The sequence below is a fragment of the Metopolophium dirhodum genome, chromosome 7, assembly GCF_019925205.1.
Source record: "Metopolophium dirhodum isolate CAU chromosome 7, ASM1992520v1, whole genome shotgun sequence".
Taxonomy (NCBI): Eukaryota; Metazoa; Arthropoda; class Insecta; order Hemiptera; family Aphididae; genus Metopolophium; species Metopolophium dirhodum.
This window is the reverse complement of record NC_083566.1, coordinates 2,183,593-2,211,484: the sequence shown is the minus strand read 5'-3', so window position 1 is coordinate 2,211,484 and position 27,892 is coordinate 2,183,593. Positions and strand designations below refer to the sequence as shown.

The 27,892-nt window shown below is 28.0% G+C and overlaps 1 protein-coding gene across 3 annotated transcripts; it reads left to right on the top strand.

Annotated features, from left to right (window-relative positions):
- Positions 1–55: 55 nt before the first annotated feature.
- LOC132948015 (E3 ubiquitin-protein ligase NEDD4) lies at positions 56–27,772 on the top strand. 3 transcript variants are annotated; one of them, XM_061018246.1, is made up of 17 exons: positions 56–268; positions 13,512–13,585; positions 13,671–13,752; positions 14,404–14,442; positions 15,396–15,556; positions 15,640–15,787; positions 15,845–15,978; positions 16,204–16,324; positions 17,029–17,142; positions 17,309–17,633; positions 22,982–23,040; positions 23,103–23,168; positions 23,333–23,684; positions 23,760–24,000; positions 24,127–24,355; positions 25,864–26,033; positions 26,096–27,772. In XM_061018246.1, the coding sequence occupies exons 1-17, from the start codon at positions 56–58 to the stop codon at positions 26,196–26,198; spliced, it is 2,631 nt and encodes an 876-aa protein (XP_060874229.1). In that variant the 3' UTR covers positions 26,199–27,772. The 3 variants fall into 3 exon arrangements, with proteins under 3 accessions (XP_060874229.1, XP_060874228.1, XP_060874230.1); XM_061018245.1 differs by having other exon boundaries at positions 16,204–16,330; XM_061018247.1 differs by lacking the exon at positions 56–268 and adding an exon at positions 11,364–11,548 and having other exon boundaries at positions 16,204–16,330.
- The last annotated feature ends 120 nt before the right edge of the window (positions 27,773–27,892 follow it).

Genomic DNA, 27,892 nt, shown 5'->3' with positions numbered 1-27,892 from the left:
ACAGTTTTGTTTTAATTATTTACTTGTATTTTTTTTTTTATGTATATTAATAAAAATGAATAATAATACTATAACGAGTACAACTTCTAACTTTCTCCAAGTTCCCTCTACGGATGGAGACGCACCTCCATCAAGAAGGAGATTTGCCGGGATAATACCTATACGACGACATTCAACAGGAAGTAGACATACTGGTACAGTACAGTCCCCACAACCTAGAAGACCCACTAGAAAATCTACTATTATTCCACCTATTGGACTTACAACGGTAAACCTTTAGAAGTACTAATTGAAATATTTCTTGATAATTTATTCCTTCTAATATAATGTATTGTGTGCCAAACTAAGCATTTTAATTTTTAAACATTCTATATTTCTATGTAAATATTTACACCATGGGTGGATTAGGTAATAGGATAGTATTTACTTCTTACAAGTTAAATTATGTTAATTAACTGCTACCATTATTTATTAATTTTAATTTAAATGTTATAATAATATAATAAATATAATTAATAGTGACGATGACATTATATTACCTACTTACATTTTCATTATTCTTAGTACATTTCTTAGTTTATTTATGTAAATATTGAAATTCCACATAACTATAGATATCAATAGGTACTTAAAATAGTTTGGTTATTTTAGAATAAATCAAAAAATTCTTAAAATTAAATTTAATTAAGCTCGTGCATATTATATTCATCGATTACCTAAATTATAATTAAAAAATTTATAATTAACTGATACCTATATACTTTCAGCCTAGATTGCTTGATATTAAAAACATGAACTACCTAATTTGAAAATAGTAATATCCATCTGAAGAGCTGTAGTTTCTGATTTTCTGAACAGATGAAAATATTTCAATTTTTTTTATTTATTATTATTGCCGTTGAAAACTACGTCTGAATACAATATTTAGATATTAGTTAAAATGGTTATGTACTTATGTATAAAAATATATATAATCCATTGACTCAATAGTTTAAATACCTAGTTGTAGATCTATTATTTAAAACACAAATAAATAATGCGGTTAAGTCACTCCTCGGTTTGGTAAAGATATTTTAGACTTAATGAGACTTTATAGATTCATTGCATTTAATGTGCAAGTTTTCCATCAGTCAAAAATCATCAAAAGCCTATTGTGTGTAGCCTATTAAGGTAGGTATTTAATTTGTTAAAAAACACTACATGTGTTGTCTCACGGTCCTCCGTCTTACAAATGTAAACCTGTTAAGAGCAGACTGAGTCCAAGATAAGCAACTAAATTTTCACTCTATTAAGAGAAGAACATTTCCTGTACAACGTCGTTTTTATTTTTTCGACATCAGAACGCGAAAAAACGTTATTCAAGTTTGAAAAACTCAAAAATAATTATTTTTTTAGTTTTGATATCAAAAAAATAAAAACAAATGTTGCACAGAAAGTTCTCTTTTTTATAGTGTGAAAATTTGGTTGCTCATCAGTTATCTTGGACTACAACCTGTGTGTGGTTCTTACCCTCGCAAAATAGTTTTCGCAATATTTTACATTTGTAAGACGGAGACAGCACATGCGGTTAACGTAAGAGCGTAAAATCTTAAGAACGTGTTTTTAATTAATTCGTAATCGTCAATATAGCAACACACAAATGTAGTTTTAAAAGTGTAATTTGAAACCCTCAACCCACTGACCATTGGACTATTATTTCTATTTATTTTTGGGTACCTATTACATTCTTCCTTCAATTGGTACCATTGTACATGGTTGTACTATGCCTACCTTTATACATAATATAGGATATGAATATGATAATATAAGTACACTTAAACCCCATATTATTAATCTATGCTTTAACTTCAATAGTATTGTGTATAATGTGGTTCGGTGTCATTGTGTCAACTGGCTAACTTATTGGATATTTGTTTGTTTATATTGTGATTTTATCGAGCCGAAATTGACCATTTTGTCGTTTTGATAATATGAATACTGAATAGAATAAGCGTGAGCGTGAAATAAAATAGTTTGTCAATATAAAATCATGTTATATGTAAAAAAAATAATTAGGTATATCTTATATAAAGTATAAAGATTTAAATTGTATGAACAAATCAATACATGATAGGTATAACTGAATAATTGAATAATAGGTAGTTACAAGACAACTAATATTAAATACCTATTTAGAAATTATAGGCAATAAGTATTATTAAAAATATGCTATTAATAAAAGTATAATAATATAACACGTATTTACATAAGTTGTTTCTTTGCTGCACATTTATTCTAAATCCTTTAATGCCTACCACTAATACGCATAATATACAACTTAAAATCGTATATTAGATAAGTACGCTGTACGTATGTGGTCTAAGTTGCGATAATTTGTATTACCTATATATTATGATGATCATAAATCATAATTAGTTACCTATATAATATAATTATATGTTTTCTAATTTACGATAGCTATAACTATAACTATAAAAAGATAGTATACGCTCTAAATTACAAACATTTTAATAATATGAAATTTATGAATATTATTATTAACTCATTGAACTATTAAAGTTTTCAGTTTTTTTAATTTTAAAGTACCTATTATCTTAACTAATAATAAAATAAACCTAATCATTTACAACTATTTCTTGCATGGAATTATATACCTATAATAGAACCATTACAATTTACAATTAAGATCTTGCGCAATTTATTAATGTTTAAGAAAAATATACCTAAAATAAGTAAAGCGTTTTCATAAAGAATAAAAATATAATTACAGCGTCAAGTTGTAGGTACATTGGCGCAACTAGGAATATATGCTGAGGGGACTTGTGCACCCTCAAAAAATAAAAGACTCCATTGTATCTGAGCGCACGGCAGTGCGCCAGGCCAAGTTACAGCAATGCCAGTGTATCTTTACACGAACCAATTCGCCCTTTTTTCTAACCCATATATCTCTGTTTCCTCTTAAGATAAACTTTTGAAATTTAAAACACAGATTAACCTCTAGTAGCTTAGGACGCTGTAAGAAAATGAGCCCTTAATATTGTGCTATTTCAAAATGGCAGGATTTCAAAATTTTCAATATTGTTACTGACTCACTGACTCACTCACTCACTCACTGATCATCAAAATTATAAGACACTTCCCGTATAGGTAGAAACGTGAAATTTGGCACAAAGGTAGATTTTACAGTGTAACTAAAGGGAAAAATCTAAAAATTGAATTTTTTCAAAATGAATGCCTCTCCAGAGTGTGTATTTCTAAACGTATGAAGTGGCGCGCTTAGCACGCATAAACGTTTACTTTCAAGCGTACGTGGCTCTCTCCAGGGTGACGAGCCTCCAGGGAGTTCACTTAATTAATTTTGATCCCTGTCAGGTGAAAGCCAAGAATAGTGCCATTGATGAATATAACCGTCTAAGAACTTTGTATAGGCCAGACTTAACAGACATTCCATCTAAAAAGTCTCGACGACGAAAAATAAAAGACCATACTTGGGTATCTTTGCCTGGTATTGACAACGCTCAAGAGTCCAATTTCTCAGCTCCTCAACAGAAACCCAAACGGTCTTACAAGAGAAAATCTACGACGTATAAAAAAATAAATTTAAAAAAAATAAAAAAATAAATAAATAATAACAACACGTCGTCCACGACGCTGAAGCCCGCAAAAATAAATGATATCCCTAACAAAAACATAACAGTGAAAAAAGGCCAAGTTCCAAACTCCCTCCCAAAAAAGTCGGCCTATCAAAGTAGTGAAATCTACATTGTGGCCAAGTCTGCTATTTTTTAATTCATAACCTCAATTCACTTCTACATTAAAGAGCAACACTTCTCTTTTATTTGTATTGTTAACCACTTGGTCAGTTTCTGAATAAAGAATAAAACATCACTATCGAATGCGCTCACTTATGACTTACGAGGGTGATGGGGAGAAGAAGATTCAGAAAAAAGTAAAAGGTTTAGATTTCTTCTCAAAAAAGACAGCGAATCATAGTAAGTAGTGATATCTACATTGCGGCCAAGTCTAGTTTATTCCTCATTCAGAAACTGACCAAGTGTTAAACAATACAAATAAAAGAGAAGTGTTGCTCTTTAATGTAGGAGTATATTGAGGTTATGAATTAAAAAATAGCAGACTTGGCCACAATGTAGATTTCACTACTTTGATAGGCCGACTTTTTTGGGAGGGAGTTTGGAACTTGGCTTTTTTCACTGTTATGTTTTTGTTGGGGTAGATATTACTTCAATGTACTCGATGTATATTGTATAAGATGACTGCAGCGTCGCGTAAGTTTCCACACCACATATGCTTGTGAAACGACATTATATCACATCGTCCATGTTACTTAAAAGCGTATGGTATTATAAAGTGGCACGATTTTTTATTGTGTTGTCCCCTAATATGGCAACAAGAACAGATACCAGAAGAACGGAAGGTAGCAGTAATACGCCCTATATATAAAAAAAGGTGTCCAAGAACATTGTCATAATTACAGGGGTATATCGATACTCAATGCAGTTTATAAAATATAATTATACTATCAAATGTTATCTTAAATAGACTGAAACCATATGTGAAACAAATAGTAGGTGAATACCAATGCGGCTTTAAACCAGAAAAATCTACAGTTGACCACGTGTTTACACTAAGACAATTAATAGAAAAAGATTACGAATACTATAACACAGTATGTTTATAGATTTTAAACAGGCGTACAATTCTATCAAGATAAAACCACTGTGGAAAAGCATTGAAAAGTTCAGTATACCATCGAAATTAGTCAAAATGGTGAAAGCATGTATTAAGGGGATCAAGATGTAAAATCATTTGGAAACAATTTTTCAGAAGAATTTGAGACAACAGTAGGTTTAAAACAAGGAGATGCCATGTCACCGACGTTATTTAACATTGCCCTAGAGGAAGTGGTTAGGAGGGTTCAAGAAACAGAGAATGATGTCAGTTTCAATGGAAAAATGCATTCATTACTAGCCTACGCTGATGATGTAGTATTATAGTGATACTTAGGTAAAATGAAGAGGACATAAAAAACACTACGAAGGAGCTGATAACTAGAGCGCTGAGTATGGGGCTGAAGATAAATGAAGGAAAAACTAAATATATGGTAGTTATGAGAGGTAATCAACTACACCAAAACAGAATTTTTGACATTGAAAATTATTGTTTCGAAAAAGTAGAAAGCTTTTAATATCTGGGAGTTGATATAAATAGTCGCAATAATTACCACGAGGAAATAAACCTGAGAGTAAAAGTTGGAAACGGGTGTTATATCGCGATACAAAAAACCTTCAGATCCAAGGTATTATCAAAAAATAAAAAATGCGATTATACAAGGTTTTAGTTAGACCAGTAATTTTATACGCATGAGAAAGTTCTAGAAAAGAAATTCCTACGACGCATTTTTGGTTCTAAAAAAAAACTATCAAACAGGTTAATATGAAATAAGATCCAATAAGGAAATTAAAGAACTGTGGGGAGAAGAAGACATTATACAAACACTTAAAGGCAGGAAAATGAGCTGTCTTGGACATGTATGGAGATCGAATGGCATAATGAAGGATGCGCTTAACTGGAAACCAGAAGGCAAAAGACCATTGGACAGGCTGAAGAAAAGGTGGATGGACGAGCCCAACCATAATTTCAGGATACTTGGGGTTGATAACCCGAAAGAATTAACAAACGATAGAGCTGAGGAATGGAGGAGGCTGTGTGGAGCAGTGATGGGCCTTAATGGCTTATAGAGTGTGAAGAAGGTGTCCCCTGTAGGCCTAATCCACATCGCAAGCGAGAACACGCGAACGCCAGTCGTCTACAATAATATTTTAATTTACATAGATCGGTACAGCGAAAACTGCACTACTCTTGTATAACATTTTTCGTTATTTATATATCGATAAAACATATTTTAATTTAAATAAATAAATATCGAATTTAACATTTTAACGTTGAATAGGTTTTAATTTCAAATTTTTAATTACTCAAAAAGTATTAATGTTTATGAAAATATTTTTTTACATAGTTTCAAGTTGTTAAAAAAACGTTTTTATCAAAAAATCATACTTTTAAATTTGTTTTGTCCTTATACTTTTTTTTAAGTTTTTACTTTTTTGAATGACAACAGAGTTTTAATTTCATTCTCCAAAGCAGAATATATTTCTAAGTATTTTGATACATAAAAATCGAATTTAGGACAAGTAGCTTACAGTCTTGTTAAGAATACGTATTTAAATACTTGGTGTAATTTGTATTTAAAATACGTATTCTTTTAAAAGTATTCAAAATACTTTATTATCAATAAATGAATAATTAATAATCAATAATTTAATCAGTTCAATGACTAGTCGACTAAAACCACTACTACCCACGCCATGAAGTACTATTATTGAATAGTTTCTTTAATCAACCAAACCAAGCCCTCAAATCTATTGTGCTTATTGTAAAAAAAATTAATACAGATTGTAAAAATTAAAATAAATATGAAAAAAAAAGTTCAATAATATTAATATCAATATGTTATATACAAATTATAAGCTACTACCACAGTACCACCCATTAAATAAGAAGAAAGACTATTTTAAGATTCAAGATAAATGCTAATCCAACCAGTGGTGGTCATTGTCTTGTATGCCATGGTATAATATGGGATTGAGGAGCCAACAGGGGTTTCAGTGTTCAGTCATTCTGTTATCTGCTTGTATTTTGGCGAAACCTGGTTTCAGAAACCTTATTTATAAATGATTAAAGGTTAGAACCATTTTAAAATAATATTTTAGAATCAACATTTAAAATAGTACATTCCGAATTATTAGTAATTGGAATTTGGAGTAGACCACGAGGATGAAAAAAAGTATTTAGTATTTTTTAAGTATTTAAAATACATTGGTCAAAAAGTATTTGAAAAGTATTTGAAATACAAGTATTCGAATACTTAACAAGACTGGTAGTTTATGAGTTATAAGTATTTAAAGTTTAGACAAGCGGAGTAGTGGACCAACATTTTGGGAGGTAACCCCATACCACTCCACTCCGCCCATCTAAACTTTAAATACTATTATAACTCATAAACTTTAGGGCAAGCATTTGATTGTTATGAATCAAAATACTTAGAAAAATATTCTGCTTTGGAATATGAAATTAAAACTCTATGCTGTCGTTCAAAAAAGTAAAAAAACTAAAAAAATATTTTAAAATATAATTTTTTACCTAATAAAAACGATGTTTTTTTAACAACTTGAAACTATGTAAAAAAATATTTTCAAAAACATTAATTCTTTTTGAGATAATGAGTGTTTTACGCTTAATGAATCACTCTGTATATAATATATATTATATACATATTATAGTTTATTTATTATTATTTAGAGATTACCGGCCAAAGTCCTATTTCTAAGTCTTCTAACACTGACTATTCCTATTGGACCTCTTTATTCAACCTGTTTTAAATGTCATGAAACTCATTCATAAACATATTTTTACGGTCCTGGAACAAAGTGTTTATTTTGTGTCTGTGACGCCAGCCGGCAATATAGTGGTTAATGTGTTTGGTGAGATGGTGAGGGAACCGGTGGGGGGACGACAATATTAAATAAATACATTTTACAAAATACTTAATACATACAATTATCTTACTTGGTTTAGGCATCTATAGTTTAGACTTTAGCTTACTTATGACGGGTGTTGAAACATTGAAGGTGCATAAAAATATTTCAGTCTTTAGATTTATGGTCTGAGAGAATAATCCTTCGTTAATAATTGCATTCATTGTTGATGTGCGTGTGTCTATAAATCTAATAAGTGTTATTGTTTTATGTTGAAAATAAAAAGAACTTATACTTCACGAATGAAAAGAAACTTAAAAAAGTTAAAAAGAATGTAGGAAAACTTTTAGAAAATAAAAATTGTAACAGTAATCGTAAAAATATAATTAATATAATTAATGAAAGTAAAAACTGATATATTATATTATATACAAATGTATTTTGAAAAAAAAACGGTAATAATATAAATAATAAAATCAATAACTAGGCAGCATACTATTCAACTATTGAGCCAGCATAATATCTATTATCTATATTATAATAATAAACATGAATAACTTGTTTGTGTACGTTTGTTTATACTTTGTTTGTGGCCAATACACAATAAAAAAATTAATAGCAAGTAGCTAGAGCTTTCTACTATTTAATAGCTGCCCCTATTTACGTCCATATAGTACATGTAGTATTTAAAAAAAACAAAACTACTTAACAATAAATTAACGATCTAAGTTTTCCTGTTTAAAGCTATTCTAGTTCTAGTTCAAATTAGTCAGAGTTAAAAAATAACTACTCAACTGAATAAAAATTTTCACGACATGTTTATTTCATACATTTCCATATATATATATATATATATTATAATATATCAACATATATTATCCCATTTTTTTTTCGCAAAAATGAATTTAATCTACTGTAGTGGATTAATGCCTAATACTAAAATGAATTACTTTAATCACAATAATATCATAAAATATACTTAACTATTATTATTATTTAGTAATATTATAGGCTGACAGAAAGTCTTCGCATGGAATCGTTTTTTTGTATACAATAATATTATATCATTGAATTCAAATTTAATATTATCCATTACAGTGACTCACTTGTAACCTACTGTACAGCTGAGCGACATCCACTTACTCGCTATTTTTAGTTATTTATAGGCAATTTTTTTTGTTGGAAATGTTAGTATTTATAAGTTCTACTTTCAACAATTTTATGAAATAAAAATGTCCCTATCGTACTAACTTTTTATGTTATTGTTAATAAATTACGAAGAAACTGTATTATAAAAGTTAGATATTTCAAACTTTTTCATATTTTAAAGTAACTCAAAGTTGACTTTTTTTTCATTCGTTGTGACGGTGTCGGTGTGTAATAAGTAATAACATAAAAAAGTTTTTGGTGAAATCGGAACTAATTTATTTTTTGGTTTGGAAGAAATATGTTAAAATAATAACCAATAAAAAATTAAAATGTACAGATATAGGTTATGTATTTTATTCATAAATATATTTTTAGTTATGTAAATTATGTAATAGTATTGATTATGATTATTAAATTTTTAGTAAATTTAGTAAATTCCTGTAAATTGCTTGGACGGATATGACGTGTGGAGATGTCGATAATTAGGTATGTTATTTATAACTATAATTTGACATTATAACCGTTCTATTAAATTTACATAATTCTCCAGGTGACTCCAAAGGCGGACTTTCCCCCTCCTTTTTTTAAAATTACTTTTGGCCTCCTAAAAAAAAATTTTATTAAATTACCTGTATTTATTGAAAATTAAAATGTGAAGTTTATTTATTCATGATGAAAGGTACATTTTTCCAAAAGCCGCACTTATCTTTAAATACCTACGATTGTAAGTTTTACGTTTTTATGGATAAAAAGTGTATCTTTATCGTTCCTTTCCTATTGCTGTGGAATTTTTTTGTTAGTCGGTAATTGTTTTAAGAACCACAACAATATCAAAATGGGTACGACGTATCTGATGACGAGGATATTGATATAATATAAAATACATTACCTATATCTGTACATTTCGGTTTATTATTGGTTATTATTTTAACCTATTTTTGCCAAACCAAAAAGTATACATCAGTTATCTGATATCACCAAAAACTTCTTTGTTATAACACACCGAAAGAAAAAAAAAGTCAACTTTGAGTTACTTTCATTTGCAAATGTTTGGAATGACTATGTATAGTTCAATTTTACGTGGTTTATAAACAATAACATAAAAAGTAAGAACGATAGGTAAATATTATGATTCCACCAAAATGTTTAGCAGATAAATACTAACATTTGAAATTTCCAAAAAAAAAAAAAAGAAGTTTGGTATTTTAAACCCACAAACACGATTTTTGAAAAATTGAGTTTTTTGAACATAAGTTTGAACAACCAAGTTTGAGATACTTTTTTTGAAAGTACCATTAAATTGAGTATGCAAAAACATACATTTTGAAAAAAAAACCGTTTGGTTATTAAACTCCATTCGTTCCCAAAATTGGTTTTGCGTGAAGATTTCTGATTTTCCATAATTTATTTTTGGTTGCACCCGGTTGTTTTATAACTTGGAATTTTCGGAGTTTGTTTCTGAATCAAAGTACCAAATAGATCCAATTTGCTACCAGAAACCATTGTCAAAGTCGAAAATCGAAGCATTTTTACTGGCCCTTCTTAGATCACGGACGATGGACAAAAAAAAACACACACATCATTGTTGAATCATTGCATACACGATAATATAATCTGTGTTGTTCCGCTCAGAAAATTGTATATTATAGCCATTAGGTAGGTGTATAGATGATAGATGTGTGCAAATTTAAATTAAATACATTTTGTCTTGTATATTATATCGTTAAATAATAACAAAACCGTAGTGGCCACGGACCGCAGTCAACTCGGCCGTAAATCCCTAAATCCGGAGTGTATTATTATAAATAATACCAAGGCTGGGCAAGTTAATGATTTTTTTTTAACTGAGTTAAGTTAAGTTAATATGCACCAATAACAAAAAGTTATAAGTTAAAAGTTAATTTAACTATAGGTAAACTCAGTTAAGATAAAAGTTAATCCACACTTTTTGTTAACTTTTTATTAAGTTAAAAAAAAGTTAATTTTTTTATACAACGCTAGCGTACTTAATTTTTTTCCAACCCAAAACTAAATTTTAGGATATAGTATTAATACTTCATACAGTATTTCCATATAAGTTAGATTCGAATGATATACATTTTTAACTTTAATTAATTTACGATACATATTTTTTGACATGAAAACGAAATAGACTGAAATAGTGAAATATTATAAAATTAAAAACAAAATAAATTAACTTAACTTACTTCTTAAAACGAAAAATTAACTCGTTGATTTAGAAAGAAATTTAGTAAGTTAACAGTTAAGTTAATGAAAAGCCAAAAGTAACTAGTTAAGTTAAAAAGTTAAAATTAAATTAACTTTTTAACTTAACTTTAACTTTTTAACTCGTTAATGCCCAGCCTTGAATAATACAATATTGTAGCCTATAGGTAATAATATTACATTACTAATTTACTATAGTTAAACCATTGTTCTCTTTTGTGATTATTTCCGTGCCTGGTGCAACCTTAGCTGACGGATCATAAAATGTATCGTTGAATACTATATTATTATAGACATATTATTATGAATAGGTAATGAATAGTATACGATATTTTGAGTTGACGATTTGAAAAGACTGGAAAACATATGGTGACCCTCGTCCAATGGTCATTGTCCAGTGTTTTTTTTTTTTTTTTTTATATCAGGCTATCATCAATTTTACTTTACTCTTTAATTTGTCACATATTCAGATATTTCCGCAAAATAATAGTCATAGGGCAATAGTTGTTAATTGCAAATATGCGTCGATGTATCAATAACGATTTGCACCAGTGACTTTAGTGCGATCTCAAAATATTAGGTTGTACCCATATTGGAAAATGGAATCGACACTAACAGTGAGTTCTTTTTTTAAATTAAAACAATTATGGTTTCAATGTATACAAGTATAGGTATATGACATTAGGTATTTCCAATGTATTAGTCATTAATCATTACATTTATCTACCGCCCTCTTAAAAAAATGTATTCAACTAACAAAAAAGTTCGTCCAGATCATAACACTTGTTTCTTTGTATTCGTTTAAAATTTAAGCAGGCACCTACCAGATATATTGAAGTCCAACTATTGATCAGTCAGAGAAATATGTTAAATAAAACTGATAAATGTTTTTTAAATAATATATACTTATACCTATACAGTATACTTGTATATTTGTTTCATTTAAAGATTTAAAGACATTTAAGTAATTCTTTGTAGGTATTTAACTATTTTATTTATAATCTTAATTTAAAATGTACCTGTCACATTATATTAGTTTAAAGAGAACATAAACATCATTATAAACTACCTATAATATAATATATAGCGTGGACATTCTGTTCAAAAAGAGTAAATCACCTTTTCTAAATTTTACATGTCTATTAAATATACCTAACTATTACATCACTATTACTTGATGATTTGGATATAACTTTATTTAATCAACGTTGACTATCAAAATATGTGATGTTAAGATAATATTTTCAGTAATGATAAATATCATACAGTAAACAGTTATTAAAACAATATAACTTGGTACATTCTAATTAAATATTCACAAGTCACAATATAAAAACATTTCACGATCAATCCAACGATGAATCCAAAATTACTTGGAGGTGTTCAAAAAGATCAAAAATGTATTGGAGAATAAACACTAATATCTACAAAATAGATCCCATACTGAAACATAACGATTACTATGCAGCAGATAATGATCGGGTAATGTGGCAAAAACTCTTGTGTGCCATGAAAAAATGCTTCAAACTAGTTTATAAGTTACTTTTTTTCCCCAATGGATTTTTTTCTATTTTTTAACCGTCTACTAAAAATGAAATGGGATTTTATTAGTTTATAAGTATGTTAACAACCAACATAATCTCTACCATTTTTATCATATACAATTTGGAAGACCCTGTATATTAATATAGATTATAGATACAGTGTACTCTCGGTAACTAACTCAAATCTTGGTAACTTGAAATTCTCGACATCTCGAACAAATAAAATTCCCATTCATATAACAATAACACATGAAGATATTGATAACTCAACATTTTTAGTAAGTCGAATTTCTATTTTCTCCATGAGCTTCAAGTTAACGAAAATACACTGTATTATAATATTACTACCATTATTATTATGTAAAATTCATATGTGAATGAAAAACATAGGTTTACAATTTTTTTATATAAAGAAATACAATCACCTAATGTTGTAAATAAGTTAAATACTATTATATTAATTTACATATTAATGTGGTTTACCTCAAAGAAGTTTTATCGGGAGTTCAACCCTAAATAATTTGAATTTATATGTTCGCTTCTAATGAGATACTGCCTTTGGGAACTCTTAAGTTTTCAGATCTGTTCTTAATGCTGAGTGAGTATTTCTGTTAGTAATAAATTAAATATGTGTTTCTTTGGTTGGTAAATTGTCTGAAATCTATGGGATCGTGTTTTATTTATGTAACTATTTCTCAGTTCTCAGCTAGGAATATACTTCAATACTCCATACATTCCTTGTTGATTAGATGTAATTATGTAAAGTGTGAATAAATAATCCTATACTTAATCTAGTTAGGCTTACTTTCTTGTGTGTTTGCAAGAGTTATTTGACTAACTACCACCCACATGTTATGTACTAATCTGAATGGTTAACATGATTTTTATTGTAAATCTGGAGTCTAGACTTATTACTAGCCATTTTCCGCGTTGTGTTATATTGTGTATTTACGAGGCCAAATAAAAATTTATGTTATTATTATAAATATTCTGTATTAGTATTTTAATATTTAATAATTAATTACCTATATTTTAGAATCAAGATCCACTACTGAGATTAAGAGTGGTTGCTGGTCATTCACTTGCAAAGAAAGATATATTTGGTGCAAGGTAAATGATACATGTTGTACTTTAGAATTGTTAAATTTAATAGTATGTATGTTTACTTAAATTATAATTATACATGTTCTTTTAGTGACCCTTATGTAAGAATTGAATTGAACACTATTGTTGGAAATGTTGCAATAGATTCAGTTTTAACTAAAACTAAAAAGAAGGTAAATATAGTTATATATGTTGTTATTTGTATGATGATTGTATAAAATATTATGAATCTAAATGTTAAAATAAATTAAAGATCTATACTCTGTCCAGCGAGAGAACGCGCTGATTCTGCGCATCCCCCCGCGCCAGGGTGTTGCATGGGGGGAACCAACTTTGATTGGTGCACGGCGCGTTCTCTCGCTGGACAGACTATAGACTAGGTGAGGTTTTGTTGAACAATACATTTTCTAGAAATTCTAACACATCTAGTTGAAGAAATTTTATTAAGTTGTTACAATTTGATAGTGGTGCCACACAAAGGTTTCTTTTTATTAGATTTTAAAATTTTGCTATTTATATTTTATAATAGGTACCTACATTCAAAATTCAACAATTTTAATTACTAATAACTGAGTGTAAGAGAAAGTCTTGAACTGTTTTATTTTATCTTTTTAGGTTTTGTGAAAACAAAGAAATGAGAATTAGGAGATAGATGTTTATTTATGAATTTCTGTAAACTTTTTTTAAAGTAGTAGGCATTTTATGATTTTTAAGGGTAGATTTATAGAAGTTGTATTAATTTATTTTTTTGGATTATATTTGTTTTACGTTTTATTTTATTAGTAGGACACATTTTGAAAAATAACATATATTTTAATTTTCAGACCTTAAATCCAGTTTGGAATGAAGAGTTTGTGTTTCGGGTAAGTAAACTATTGTATTGATAAGCTTTAAAATAAATGTAGTTAATTAATGGCACTTATTAAGGAAATTAATGTCCATAATATTGATTTTATATTAAAACCTATAAGTATCAAATAAACTTTTAATTTATTTAGACTAGTTTGTGTATAGATCAATTTTTAAATATTAAAATACCACGTATGTTAAAAAAAAATGTTCTTAAATAAAACTCCTATACATCAAAATATTTTGAAACTAACAGTATAATTTTAATTTAGTATTTTATTAATACCGATTTATTGTATCTAAAGTTTAAATGTAAGGTGATGTTTTTATAACAACATAATTATAATTAGATACAGAGTTCCTATATAATTTTTTCTATAATTTTATATTTTAATATGGTTTTTCACAATTTAAATAATTAATTTTAACTATTTTATAAACGTATCATTATAATATGTAAATGTCTACACTGTTAAGCCATGTTTATGTAGAAATAATTATTTAAAAAAATATATTTTTTTTTAGAAATGAATATAAAACAGTAAAGTGTAGTATAAATGTTGGTAAAAACGTGAACTGTTAATTGGAGACTTGATCTAAAGCAGTGGTTCTTAAACTGTGGTCTGCGGCCCCTTTGGGGGCCCCTTACTCATGTCAGAGATCAGTGCTGCTATCAATATTAAAATATTGATTATGAATTATGATAATAATATGAGTTATTTTTTAAAAGGAAAAAGATATTTGATAGAATATTTGTAAAAGGGTAGGCAATTTTTAAAAGCCTTTTTTAGGGGTCCATGTTCTACAAAAGTTTTAGAATGTCTGATCTATAGTATTGAAGTGTATGACGTTGAAAAATATTTAAACCTGCCATTTGTTATTGTTGTTTTTATTTTAAAATTACCACTTAGTTTACATTTGTATAAAATAAAAGTTGATAATATGTAACTTCATCGACATATTTCAGGTCCGTCCTCATGAACATAAATTAGTCCTGCAAGTATTTGATGAAAATCGTCTCACAAGAGATGATTTTCTAGGAATGGTTGAAGTATCATTGAATAATGTTCCAAAAGAAATTATTGGCAGAAATATATGCAGTCTTCAATATTTATTAAAACCTAGAAGGTTTGATGAGTTTAACTTTATTAAGAGAATTTGAATTTAAACCTTTATAACTTGCATTTAAATATTTTTTATAAATTTTTTAGTGCAAGATCAAGAGTTAAGGGCTATCTTGAGTTATATCTGGCTTACGTTCCAGAACATGAGCCTGGAACTTCTGGTCGCCTATCTGCAGATGGCGAATGGGAAATGATCGAAAATCCTGAAGTTTTAAACATTTCTCACTCACCTTCTGTAAGAAATTAATTGAATACATTTGTGTTCTATCAATAATTACAAATATTTTATTAGTCTTATACACCAAATGTTATTGAGCCACAAGGGGTGTTACCTTCTGGTTGGGAAGAACGACAAGATGCTAATGGGAGAACTTATTACGTAAATCATTTGGCTAGATCTACTCAGTGGGAAAGACCAACAATAACGTGAGTTTAATATTTACATTATGTGTATAGAATTTTAGTATGTTTGATGATGACAGAGTAACAAAATACCAGTTTACTCACCATCAGAGTTTACTAAAAAATAATATGTTATGTAAGTTATTTCTATATTAATTCTGTGTTTTAAATATTGTAAAAATATAATTTTTTTATAAGTCAGTGTTTATAAATGAATGATATGTAGTTAACTTTGTTTTATTATTTTAGAGATCTACCTGATGCCAATACAATTCAAAACTTGGCATTAGCAGCTACAGAATTTGAAAGAAGATATCATATCAGTGTAGATACTCCAGAAACTGATAAAGGTGATCCTAATCGGAAAAAGGTAAAAGTAATTATCGAGGTCATTATTTATAATTTATTTCTATTTTTAAGTAGCATGTTATCTCATCTATATCCTCCAATGTAAATATAAAAAATACTGTACAAATATTAACAAAATATCGAGACTATTGAGTCCTTGTGGTTTGGAACTAATTTTACTTATGCTCAAGATAGTAATGTATACTATTATTATTACAAACTTCAAACCTCACTTTTTGTTGCGATTTCTTTAATATTTTTTTTGCAGTTTTCACCTGTTGTTGTTTTGTTCTTTATCAAAATAGATGGTATTTAGAATAAACACAACCCATTTGATTACCTCCCAGAGAAGGAATTCTGACGTTATATTACATTTTAGGATCTGTTTTATTTTTTTTTTTAAATGTTGAAAGAATTAAAGTTTCATTTATGATATAGAAAAAAACGTGTACCCCAAATATTTAAATAATTAAAATCATTAGTAGCTCTTAATCCAAAAAAAACTAAAACTAAATTAAAACAATTCTGATTAAAACATACAAAATAGTTGTTTAAATTATCATAAATCTATTCATGAATGTCTTACGATTAATATTATTAATAATGATTAATACAAAAATAGTTTATTTTTAATTTGTATAATTACAATTTGTAATAGTATATTTTGAACTGTCTATTTAAAATGCATGCTTCTATGTTTCCATTGTATATATTGCATGTTAAAAGGCTGTTCAAAGCGATGCAGATGATGAGAGTGATGAAGGATATGAAGAGTCAGATCTACTTACTAACATCGATCGTCGGCTTTCCAGTATATCAGCGACAGCTGATCAAAATCAGGTATGCCTGATGTATGGTTGTACTTCCATATTAATTAAACATTTGTAGAAATAATACATTGTTTACGTTCTATGTAAAATTGTATTATACTCAATTTATTTAGATTTATATGATTGTATTTAGTAAATTACATAAAGTTAAAACTATATTTGTTTTAATGTTTCAGAGTGATCAGGTCGATTCAAATGAACAAAGTAGTACAACTGTAGTAGTCCAAGAAGATATTCCCGAAGGATCTGATGGTCTACCGAAAGGATGGTCTATGCAAGTCGCCCCCAATGGTCGAACGTTTTTTATTGATCATAATACAAGAGCTACAACTTGGGTTGATCCTAGGACAGGCAGGGCAAGCTCTATGCCTAATCAAAGCCAACCACCAGCGGCTGATCGTGTTGTATCTACATCAGCTTACAATGATGAATTGGAACCTTTACCAGAAGGATGGGAAGAAAGAGTTCATGCAGATGGAAGAATATTTTTCATTGATCATAGTAAGAATACTATTATTAAAATTGTAAATTAAAGATTGGTTTCTTTTTTAAGGGGCTTACAAAGAGTATTTCAAATAGTTCCATTTAGCCACTGGATATTAGTTTAGTTCTTTGTTAAGCTAATTTTTCAATTTTTTCAATACTTCTAAAATTTTGAAAATAATTGAAGATTTTTAAATTTTAGTATAATATGTTATATGTACATAGGTTTTTTGAATACAATGCTTTTGTCTGATTATTATATTTGATAATTGCTTATATACAAATATTGCTGACAAAATATTTATTTTTAAATAATAATCTTTTTAATGTGGTAATTATAATAAGGTTAAATATATATAAATTATATTTATATATTTGTTTAAAATAGGTTAGTATACTTTCACAATTTGGTTAAATTGGCATAGTTGTTTTGAAAATTGATACTTTTTAGTCATAACTAGAGCTAGGGATTTATCGTACAAACCTTAAAATATGAATGTCTTCATATTCTAAAAACAAGCATAACAACTTAGAAATTTATTTTTTGGTTTACCTTTCCTTTTAATAATGAAAAAAGTTTGTTTGCTTGTTATATAAAACCATTTATCATCATTTATGAATTACATAGACTGTGCTATTACGTGGACTATGTTTTTATATAAATTTTATGAATAGGAGAGTTATTATTAAAGACCGGATTTTTATGTTTTTACATGTCGTTACTGGGTCTATGCAGTGGTCAAAATAGTGGACGATTCGCAGGGGCGGACTTAACATTTGTCCACCCCTAGGTATTACAACTCTAGCCCTGCCCTGAACATTGGCGTGCTCCCACAGGGGGGGGGGAGTTATGTTCTATGAAATAAAACATAAAAACTATAAAAATTGTATTTAGGTTAAAGTTTATTTAGGAGGAATGCAATGGTTTTACAATGATGTTTATTTCTTTTTTATTCTGTAAACACTTTTTCTCCCTCTAAACTTGCTCAAAAGTATTAAGTATAGCATCTTTTCTGAAAGGTAATGTTCTTGAGCTGGTACTTTAGAGAGGTTATTTTTCGATTTTCGAAACGCTACTCGAAATAAAAGTTAAAGGAGAAAAACGTACGATTTCACGATTTTATAATATTAAATAATTACGGACGACGTTTTCTACCAGAAATATTGCTTCAAATGAAAAATGACAAGAGATATTTTTTGTTGTATTTTGAATTTTGTTCCTTACGGTTTAAAGTTCGGAAAATTTTAGCCATTTTTGAGCTATTTATAGACATTTTAATTTTGGGAGTTTTTTTTGTTGTTCCGTTAAAAACATTCGTAAAAACTAGAAATTTGAATTGTTTACTTATATTATCCATACCTAGACATGGTAAAATGTCCAAAACATTTGAGCGACTTATGAGCTTTTTCTTTTCTTTTATATTTTTTTTCATTTTTATGGTATTTCCTAGTTATAAATTATACTTATAATTATATAAATTACCTATTTATATAAATCGTTCTTAAGCTATTCTTAAAACGCTTTGTTTATAACCATAGAAACGAATACAATTAAATAAAAAAGATTCCCTCGTCCGCTCAGAATCGTTTTTTATCGAATGAAATCATTGCATTTAAATCGAGTACAGTAAAATTACACTATCCTTTCCGAGGCCCGAAGGGACGATGGACAAACATCCACCACCGAAATGCGCTGACCTACTTTTTATATTTATACATACCAACTAAACAAATAAATATTAGTACAATTTTGCATAGGTACATTTGTACACATATGCAGGGGACGGGCGACGATTTATTTTTATTAATTACTTTTATTTATATAATCATAATAAGTTTTATTTTCTGTTACCAATAACAACCATATACAGTAAATTACGTTACGAAACGTTTTATACTGACGTGTTAAGGGGATTCGATACCATGATTTTCTGTTTTTGTCTAACACATGCGCGATATAGTATTTTAGACGTGTTTTTTGCCAAACATTCCAATTGATCTATTGAAGCAATAAGAATTCTGAAAACAGATTTGAATTTGTCGTCAAGTCTACTTGAATTCGACTTTCCCACATGTTTGATATTATTCCCCAAATTCCTATAAATGTCATATTTAAAAATTGTCGTATTTTAATTTTGTAGAAGTTAAAATCAAAAAATCAAAAATGTGGGAAAGTCGATTTCAAATAGACTTGACGACAAATTCAAATCTGTTTTTAGAATTCTTATCGCTGCATTAGATCAATTGGTATGATTGGCAAAGAACTAGTCTAAAATCCTATGTCGCGTGTGTGTTAGACAAAAACAGAAAATCACGGTATCTAATCCCCTTAAGAGGACGTTATACCCGCATGTGATGTCTCCGTCTTACAAGTGCGTAACATAGCAAATTTTACGCTCAGGAGAACACGTGTAGCTCCGTTAGTATAAAAATTAGAGCGAATTGACTTCTTATAAAATCTAAAGGTAAGATTATTATCTAGGCAACCTCATGGGCTTTTCAGTATATTTTAATTTTAACGCGAATTATGAGTATTTTATAACTGTAAATTTTTTATACATTTTAAAATACTCATAACTCGCTTTTTTTTTACTAAAAATCCCATGAGGTTGCCTAGATAGTAGATAATAATCTTACCTTTAGATTTTATAAGAAGCCAATTCACTCTAATTTTTAAATTAACGGAGCTACACGTGTTTTGTTGAGCGTAAATTTTGCTATGTTACGTACTTGTAAGACGGAGACTACATATGCGGGTATAACGTTCTCTTAAGACATCTGATTTTCAGAATTAATTCCAGTATTCTAGAACAGACTAGTTTGGTGGCTGCGCGCACCCGCACACACTTATTTCGGTGGTGGGTGCGTGGTGAGGCGGGTCATTCCAGTTAATATCAAATAATTTACTTGCTAAGCACTTTCCGAGCTGTCCCCCCACCTAGCTAGTGACCTGCTGTATACAATATACCCGGTGGCCCGAGGCAGTATATTTGACTGTCTTGGCTGGCGTTTTGCGCATGCGCCATTCACAATATTGTAGGTGTTTAAGCCTCACACCCCGTATACCACCTCCCAGAGAACGGTGGCAACTGCCTCTTCGAGTGTCCCTGTCGAACCTCTAGCGGTGGCGTCGGTCGCAGGATTAAATTCAAACGGCAAGGTTATTGTAGCTTATAAATTAAAACGTTACTGGGACAGTGGGACGTTATTTCGTGAGCCATTTTCCAGTTTCATGCAAGTTGTATACGAAAAAAATTAATATAAAATATAAATTTAGGTAAATATAATAATAAAATTATGAAAAACTAAAATGTAAAAATTAACTAAAAAATTGCGCCCTAGGCACGTGCCTTAGTAGACTATGGGTAAGTCCACCCCTGACGAATCGTTCAATTCTCAGTTTTTTTGCATATTTTGCATATGTTGCATATTTTTAGCATATTTTGGAATATTTCGTAAATTGTGAGAAAAAATTTGTTTTTATTATTAATTTTAATATTACGGTATCAAGAAAAAAAAAGGTGGATAAGTGGATGTCGCTCTGCTGTACAGTAGGTTACAAGTGGGTCACTGTAATGGATGGTGTTAAATTTGAATTCAATGATATAATATCATTGTATAAGAAAAACGATTCTGAGCGAAAACGGTCAGTCAGCCTATGATATTACCAAGTATATTTGATGATATTTTTGTGAATAAAGTAATTTATATATAACCTATTTACGTGGAGCCTTGTTTTAAATTTTCAATCCTTAGCCATAAAAGTTAAACATTTTATACATTTTTACTACAAAATAATTAATAAATTATAAATTTGATAAATGTTGTCAAAATTTGAACTTTAAATGCTTATAAAAAAAAATTTTGCCTATGTATTTTTAATATTTTTCAACTGCTATTAGAACGATATATCGATATAACGATATACTAAATTTTCACGCTTTTTTACCCAACAAATACAAATTTATTGATATTTATAGAAAAAAAAACTAAAAAAATTGAAAACTGACAATGTCCGTAAACAGCTCAAAAAGTGTCAAATTATTTTCAAAAATGTTTCGTGTATAGAAAATGCTAATATAAACATTCAGTGAAATTTTCAAGTATCTACAGTCATTCGTTTTTTAATTACAATAAAATAAGAAAATTGTTACATGAGAAATCGAGTGAATATCAAATGTTTTAAAAATATAAATTTCAGACGCTCATAAATATTTAATTTAAGTTTCTTGTAGGCATTTTTTTTTTGATAAAGGTAGACAAACTTATGAGTAATCTTATATTACATTTTCAAATCTTAGATTTAAAAAGAAAAAATTTTATGAATTCTCAACTCAAAATAATTTGCTAATTTTCGTGATTTTTACGTATTTTGTCAAAATTTGAACTTTAAATGCTTATAAATAAAAACTGTGACTAAGGATTTTTAATTTTTTTCATATGCCTTAGAAACAATAACCTAGGAGCCTTCTATTAAATTTTCAAGCTTTTTTACTCAACAGATAAAATATTATTGATAATTATAGAAGAAAAAACTAAAACAATTGAAAACTGACAATGTCCGTAAACAGCTCAAAAAGAGTCAAAATATTTTCAAATTTTTATGGTGTATAAACATTCAGTCAAAATGTCATGTCCCTACGGTCATTTGTTTTAGAGTTACACCAAAAACCAAAATAGATTTTCTCGAAAACAGATTTTACGTAAAAATTCCCGTTTTTCCTTAATTTTTCTTTTGTTTTTCACGTCGCTTTTGAAAAATACTGAGAAATTTTTACTTTTGACCCACCAAAGTACCAACTAGATTCACTTTCCCATCAGAAAAGTTACTGTTGAAGAAAATCCAAGCACTTTTACTGTCCTAAAAGGTGACAGACACAAAAACAAAAAAAAAAAAAATTAAAAAAAAACACATCATTGTAAAATCAATACATTCATCGCTTCGCTCAGAATCTAAAATTTTGAATATAACAATTTTTTTTTTTTTTATAATTTTGATAAAAAGAAAACACGCCAGTTTTTTTCTTATTGATAGGATCAACGTAACGTTTATCAAATATTCAAATATCCAAATTTAGTTTTACACTTTAGTTAAGTTTTTGTAATTACTTACATATTTAAAATAATGTTAAAAAAAAAATTTTAAAAATGCATACCAAAGCATATAATGATGTTTATTGATTATTTTATGCATATTTTTTTAATTTCTGAGAAAAAATTATTAGAATATTTAAAGGTTTTTTAGAGAATATTAGCATCATATTTTGGGTATTTTAAGAGAATATAAATCCGGTCCTAAGTTATTATATATTTTAATTTGAAACAGTTTGTAAATGTTACTAATTTATTTTAATTTTTTTATTTAGATACAAGAACAACTCAATGGGAAGATCCTAGATTAAATAATCCAAAAATCGCTGGTCCTGTAAGTTTAATTTTATTACATATAATTTAGCAAAAAATTTATAAAAAAATTTCTATTTGAAGGCATTACCTTATTCTCGAGATTATAAAAGGAAGTACGAGTCTCTCAAAACAAGACTGAGTAAAATGGTAAGTTCAACTTAAGTCTTTTGACAAATTTATTTATATTCAGAATTTTTAATTGATATCTTAAATTTTTTTTGTAATCTAAATACTTTTTTTTTATTTCTCATGATTTCCACTTTTCAAGATATCAATATCAGCATTTTATTAATCCATACTGTTATTATTAGGCTCATGGGCCACCTGCTAAAATGGAGATTAAAGTTAGGCGATCAAATATACTTGAAGACTCGTTCCGAATTATTAATTCTATGCACCCAGATAAATTAAGAGCAAAATTATGGGTTGAATTTGAACAAGAAGTTGGCCTTGATTATGGTGGTCTAGCTAGAGAATGGTTTTTCTTGTTGTCTAAAGAAATGTTCAATCCATATTATGGTCTTTTTGAATACTCTGCTATGGATAATTATACATTACAAATTAATGCTATGTCAGGATTGTGTAATGAAGAACATCTTCATTATTTTAAATTTATTGGGACTGTAGCTGGTATGGCTGTTTATCATGGCAAACTATTAGATGGTAAATATTACATAGATGCAGTTATTTTAAATGTATATGTAAAATAAATATTTATACATTTATTAATTTCTGTAGCATTCTTCATTCGGCCTTTTTATAAAATGATGTTGGAAAAGCCCATTGAATTGAAAGATATGGAAAGCGTGGACTCAGAATATTATAATTCACTTTTATGGATTAAAGAAAATGACCCTTCTGAATTAGATTTAACATTTTCACTTGATGAGGATAGTCTAGGGCATACATCTCATAGAGAATTGAAACCTGATGGTGCAAATATTCACCTAACACAAGAAAATAAAGATGAATATATAAGGTAAGCTTATTTACAATATTTATTTAACTAAAAATATTTAATAATATATAAAATATTATATAATCGATACATAATATTGAATAAAATCTATGAAATATTTATATATAATTTGTTTATTACATTTAGTTTAGTGATTCAATGGAGATTTGTATCTCGTATACAAGAACAAATGAATGCTTTCCTACAAGGTTTTGGTTCCATAGTACCTTTAAGTTATATTAAAATATTTGATGAAAATGAAATGGAACTTTTAATGTGTGGTATTCAAAATATTGATGTTAAAGACTGGAAAGAAAATACTCATTACAAAGGAGATTATTCTCCCAACAATATTGTCATTCAATGGTTTTGGAGAGTATGTACATTTAATACTATTATACATTACATATTATTATACATTCACACTAAGTTATAAATTTCTATAAACAAAAATATTAGATATAAAAATAAATAAATATAAAAACAAATAAATATTTAAAATATCATCAAAGAAGGGGTCTTCATTTGCAAGTTTTATAATGATGAATAGGGATGTTTTAGAGAAAGATAAAAGAGGAGAAAGAAACACAAAAAAGTGAATTGCTTCTGGTCACCCAAGCAGGGACTTATATGTTAATTTTAGCCAACATAATTAGATATAAGGTTTTGAAGGAAAGAAAGAAGAGAAACCTTCGGTCAATAAGGACTCCTTATTGAGGAGTCAAGTGAGTTCTAGATTAGATGTTGTTGGACAGAAGTGTAGTTGTGGGGAATGCTATCATAAAGCAATTATGTTATGGTGCTATTGATCCGAAGTGAAAATACTAAGTTAGAAGTTAAGTAAGAATTTTACCTGGATATGCTCTATTACTGCCCGTGATTCATGGGGGTTCTTAATCAGTGCTTCATGAACCTCTAGGCCCTAGGGCCTAGGGGTCCGTAATTGATTATTCGGGGTCCACGAACAAGCTGAGTTTTGGAGCCATAGGTGTAACCATTGCAACATGTATGTATCATATACATGATTATTCACAACAAGCATGAACTAAGTCTTAGTAATTAGTATTAAAATAATTAAAATAAAAAATTGTAGGTACTTGTTTGATTCCCAATCGTTTGTGCTGAACCATTATTATTGAAAAATAATATTTGTTCAACATTTTTATTATTTAAAGTTTGAACAAAATAGTAGTTCTTTAAACTTTTTTCTAATAATTTGTTTCATAACCATTTATACAATTATTTTATTTTATTGAAAAATTTAATATAAAATAGAATTATTTTTTCTTATATTATGACAGTGTACTATCTCCATACATAAAATGGTGTGATGTTGGCTTTTCTATTTCTTTTATTTTACAATTCTTTCTGAGCCTTACTATTTTACTATTTATACTGTTGTAGCTCACATGATATGAGTATAATCATTTCCTTTCTGTTTTGTTGCCCCAATGTTTACGTTTATATAATTTTACTTCTGCTATGAACAGATTATATTATGTAAGCTGATTAAACTGTATTATCTGCTCGGGTGTCCAATCTGTGTGAATGTAATAACGCCTTTGTACAGGGGCGCATTTAGAAAAGTTTATTGTTGAGATACCAACAAAGTATGCAATGCGTAAATAGAAAATATTATAAATCAGTTTGTGTTATTCAATAATTACAGTAAATGGGGAAAGGCATGGGCCCTTTGAAATTCTATTTTATTAATCTCCGTTTTATATATACTATTTTGAAATGGTTTTTATAATACCTTATACCACTATACTAGAAGCTAAATAACTAGTTTAGGTAATATAAAATTATAATATTTATATAGTCAAATATTACTTTGTAAATTAGTGTATTAAAGTGTATAAATTATTTAAACATTTGTTATAGGGCGTTTTATCATTTAATAATGAAATGAGATCAAGACTTTTGCAGTTTGTAACGGGTACATCTAGAGTTCCAATGAATGGTTTCAAAGAGTTATATGGAAGTAATGGACCACAATTGTTTACAATTGAAAGATGGGGCACCAAAGAAAATTATCCCAGGGCACACACCTGGTATGAAGTGAAATTATTTAATATGTTTGTACCAAATTTAATTGGTTTTTTTTTTTTTTTAGTTTTAATAGGTTGGATCTCCCACCATATGAAAGCTATCATGAACTGAGAAACAAATTAATTAAAGCAATTGAAGGCTCACAAGGTTTTGCTGGAGTGGATTAATGTGGATTTTGAACATTATATTCAAATAACAGGAGTTACCTTCTACCAAATGCAAATCTATGTTACAGTAACATTACCCCTCCAATGATCACATGTGATATGACTATAACACTAGAGATAAATATAAAAAATATAAAATAATAATCATTCCAAAATGTAATATTAAAGGATTGTAATTAAGATGTTAGTATTATGATTTTATATAACTGTTAGAACAACATTTTTAAGTTGCTTATTAGCAATGGCAATATATTTTTTATAGAACATTTTTTATTATTATTGGGTTGAATTCATCATCAGGGTAGTTTAGAATGGCTATCAGTTGAATTTTTATAGTGTATATACATTTATAATTATTCATATATGTGTGACTTACAAGTTACAATCATCAGTTTAATTATAAAGACTTATTTGCTAATAAAATCATAAGTTCTGTTATGTCATGTTTTTATAATGTGCAATTTTAATAATCATTCTATTTCTGTATACAATATACCTAATTATTTTTATTTATTTTATAACAAAAAAAAATTATAACATATTTTTGATTGTTGATTTATTACTGATTGGAATTTAGATGGAGGATCTGAACTTCTTGGCCTATACATTATATATTCGTTTTCTCAGATTAGACCTACGAATTTTAATCGAACATATTTTAAATACTTAATATTAAGCCAAAGAAATGCAAACATTAAACTAAAATTGTCATTTATAAATAATATAAACATTTTTGAAATGACAATTATTGGTTTAAGAGATAAGTGTGTATTAGTAGAATACAAAACTAGTCATTGGGACAATTTGCATTTTGCCGATACAATTATTTGAAACTTGTAACTTATCGTGTAATCAATTAACAGTATTCAAACAGTTAGTAATTTGTGTACCTAATATAGAAATTGTTAGTTGCATTGTATGGATTTATATCATATTTTTAAATTTAATTATCTCTATAATTTTTTTTTTAAATTATGTATTATGCAAATTTGAAAATTTCAGTGATCCTACATTTTTAAATATGTAATAGGTAGTGTTTTATAAAATTATTGTTATTATTTGTATTTGTATTTTTTTTTTTTGAAGTATTTTTATACTTCATATTTATTTTATTATAACTATTTTTTATTTCTTTGAACGAAATTATCGTTTTTATAAATAATATACATTTATGGTGTCACAATTATATTTTGTGCCTTGTGACTAGATTGACCTTATTGTTGTTCAATAATTAATTGTACTTAAAGAAAACAAATTATATTCACAATATACACAACAAATTTATTATTTTTTTATAAATAGACAATAGTACTAAACTCCAGAAATTGCACTGACAGTCTTAAATATAAACTTAAAACTTGACTGTCCGTACAGATAATATTTAATGTTATTTACAAAGTGACAGAAATTTTAATTATATGCTCACATAATATATTTTATACACCTAATATGTTATATTTTTTATTATTATGGAAGTTAATAATGTATAATATACACAAAAAAGACCTAATCAAATATTATATTTGTTTTGTTTTTTAATAAAATGTACAAAATTAAAGGTTATTGTTCTATCATCATCGACTTACATACTACTTATACCATATTCATCCATTTTCACTAGTGTGAAAAATCATTTCCTTCATTAAAGTACCTAATTATTCCAGTTGGAGAACATTATCAATAAATTGAAATTT

Excerpts from the sequence above, each read along its gene's own strand:
- LOC132948015 (XM_061018245.1), top strand. The coding sequence starts at position 56 with ATGAATAATAATACTATAACGAGTACAACTTCTAACTTTCTCCAAGTT. Across the intron at positions 13,753-14,403 it reads TAACTAAAACTAAAAAGAAG|ACCTTAAATCCAGTTTGGAA; the intron begins GTAAATATAGTT and ends TTTAATTTTCAG. Across the intron at positions 14,443-15,395 it reads ATGAAGAGTTTGTGTTTCGG|GTCCGTCCTCATGAACATAA; the intron begins GTAAGTAAACTA and ends GACATATTTCAG.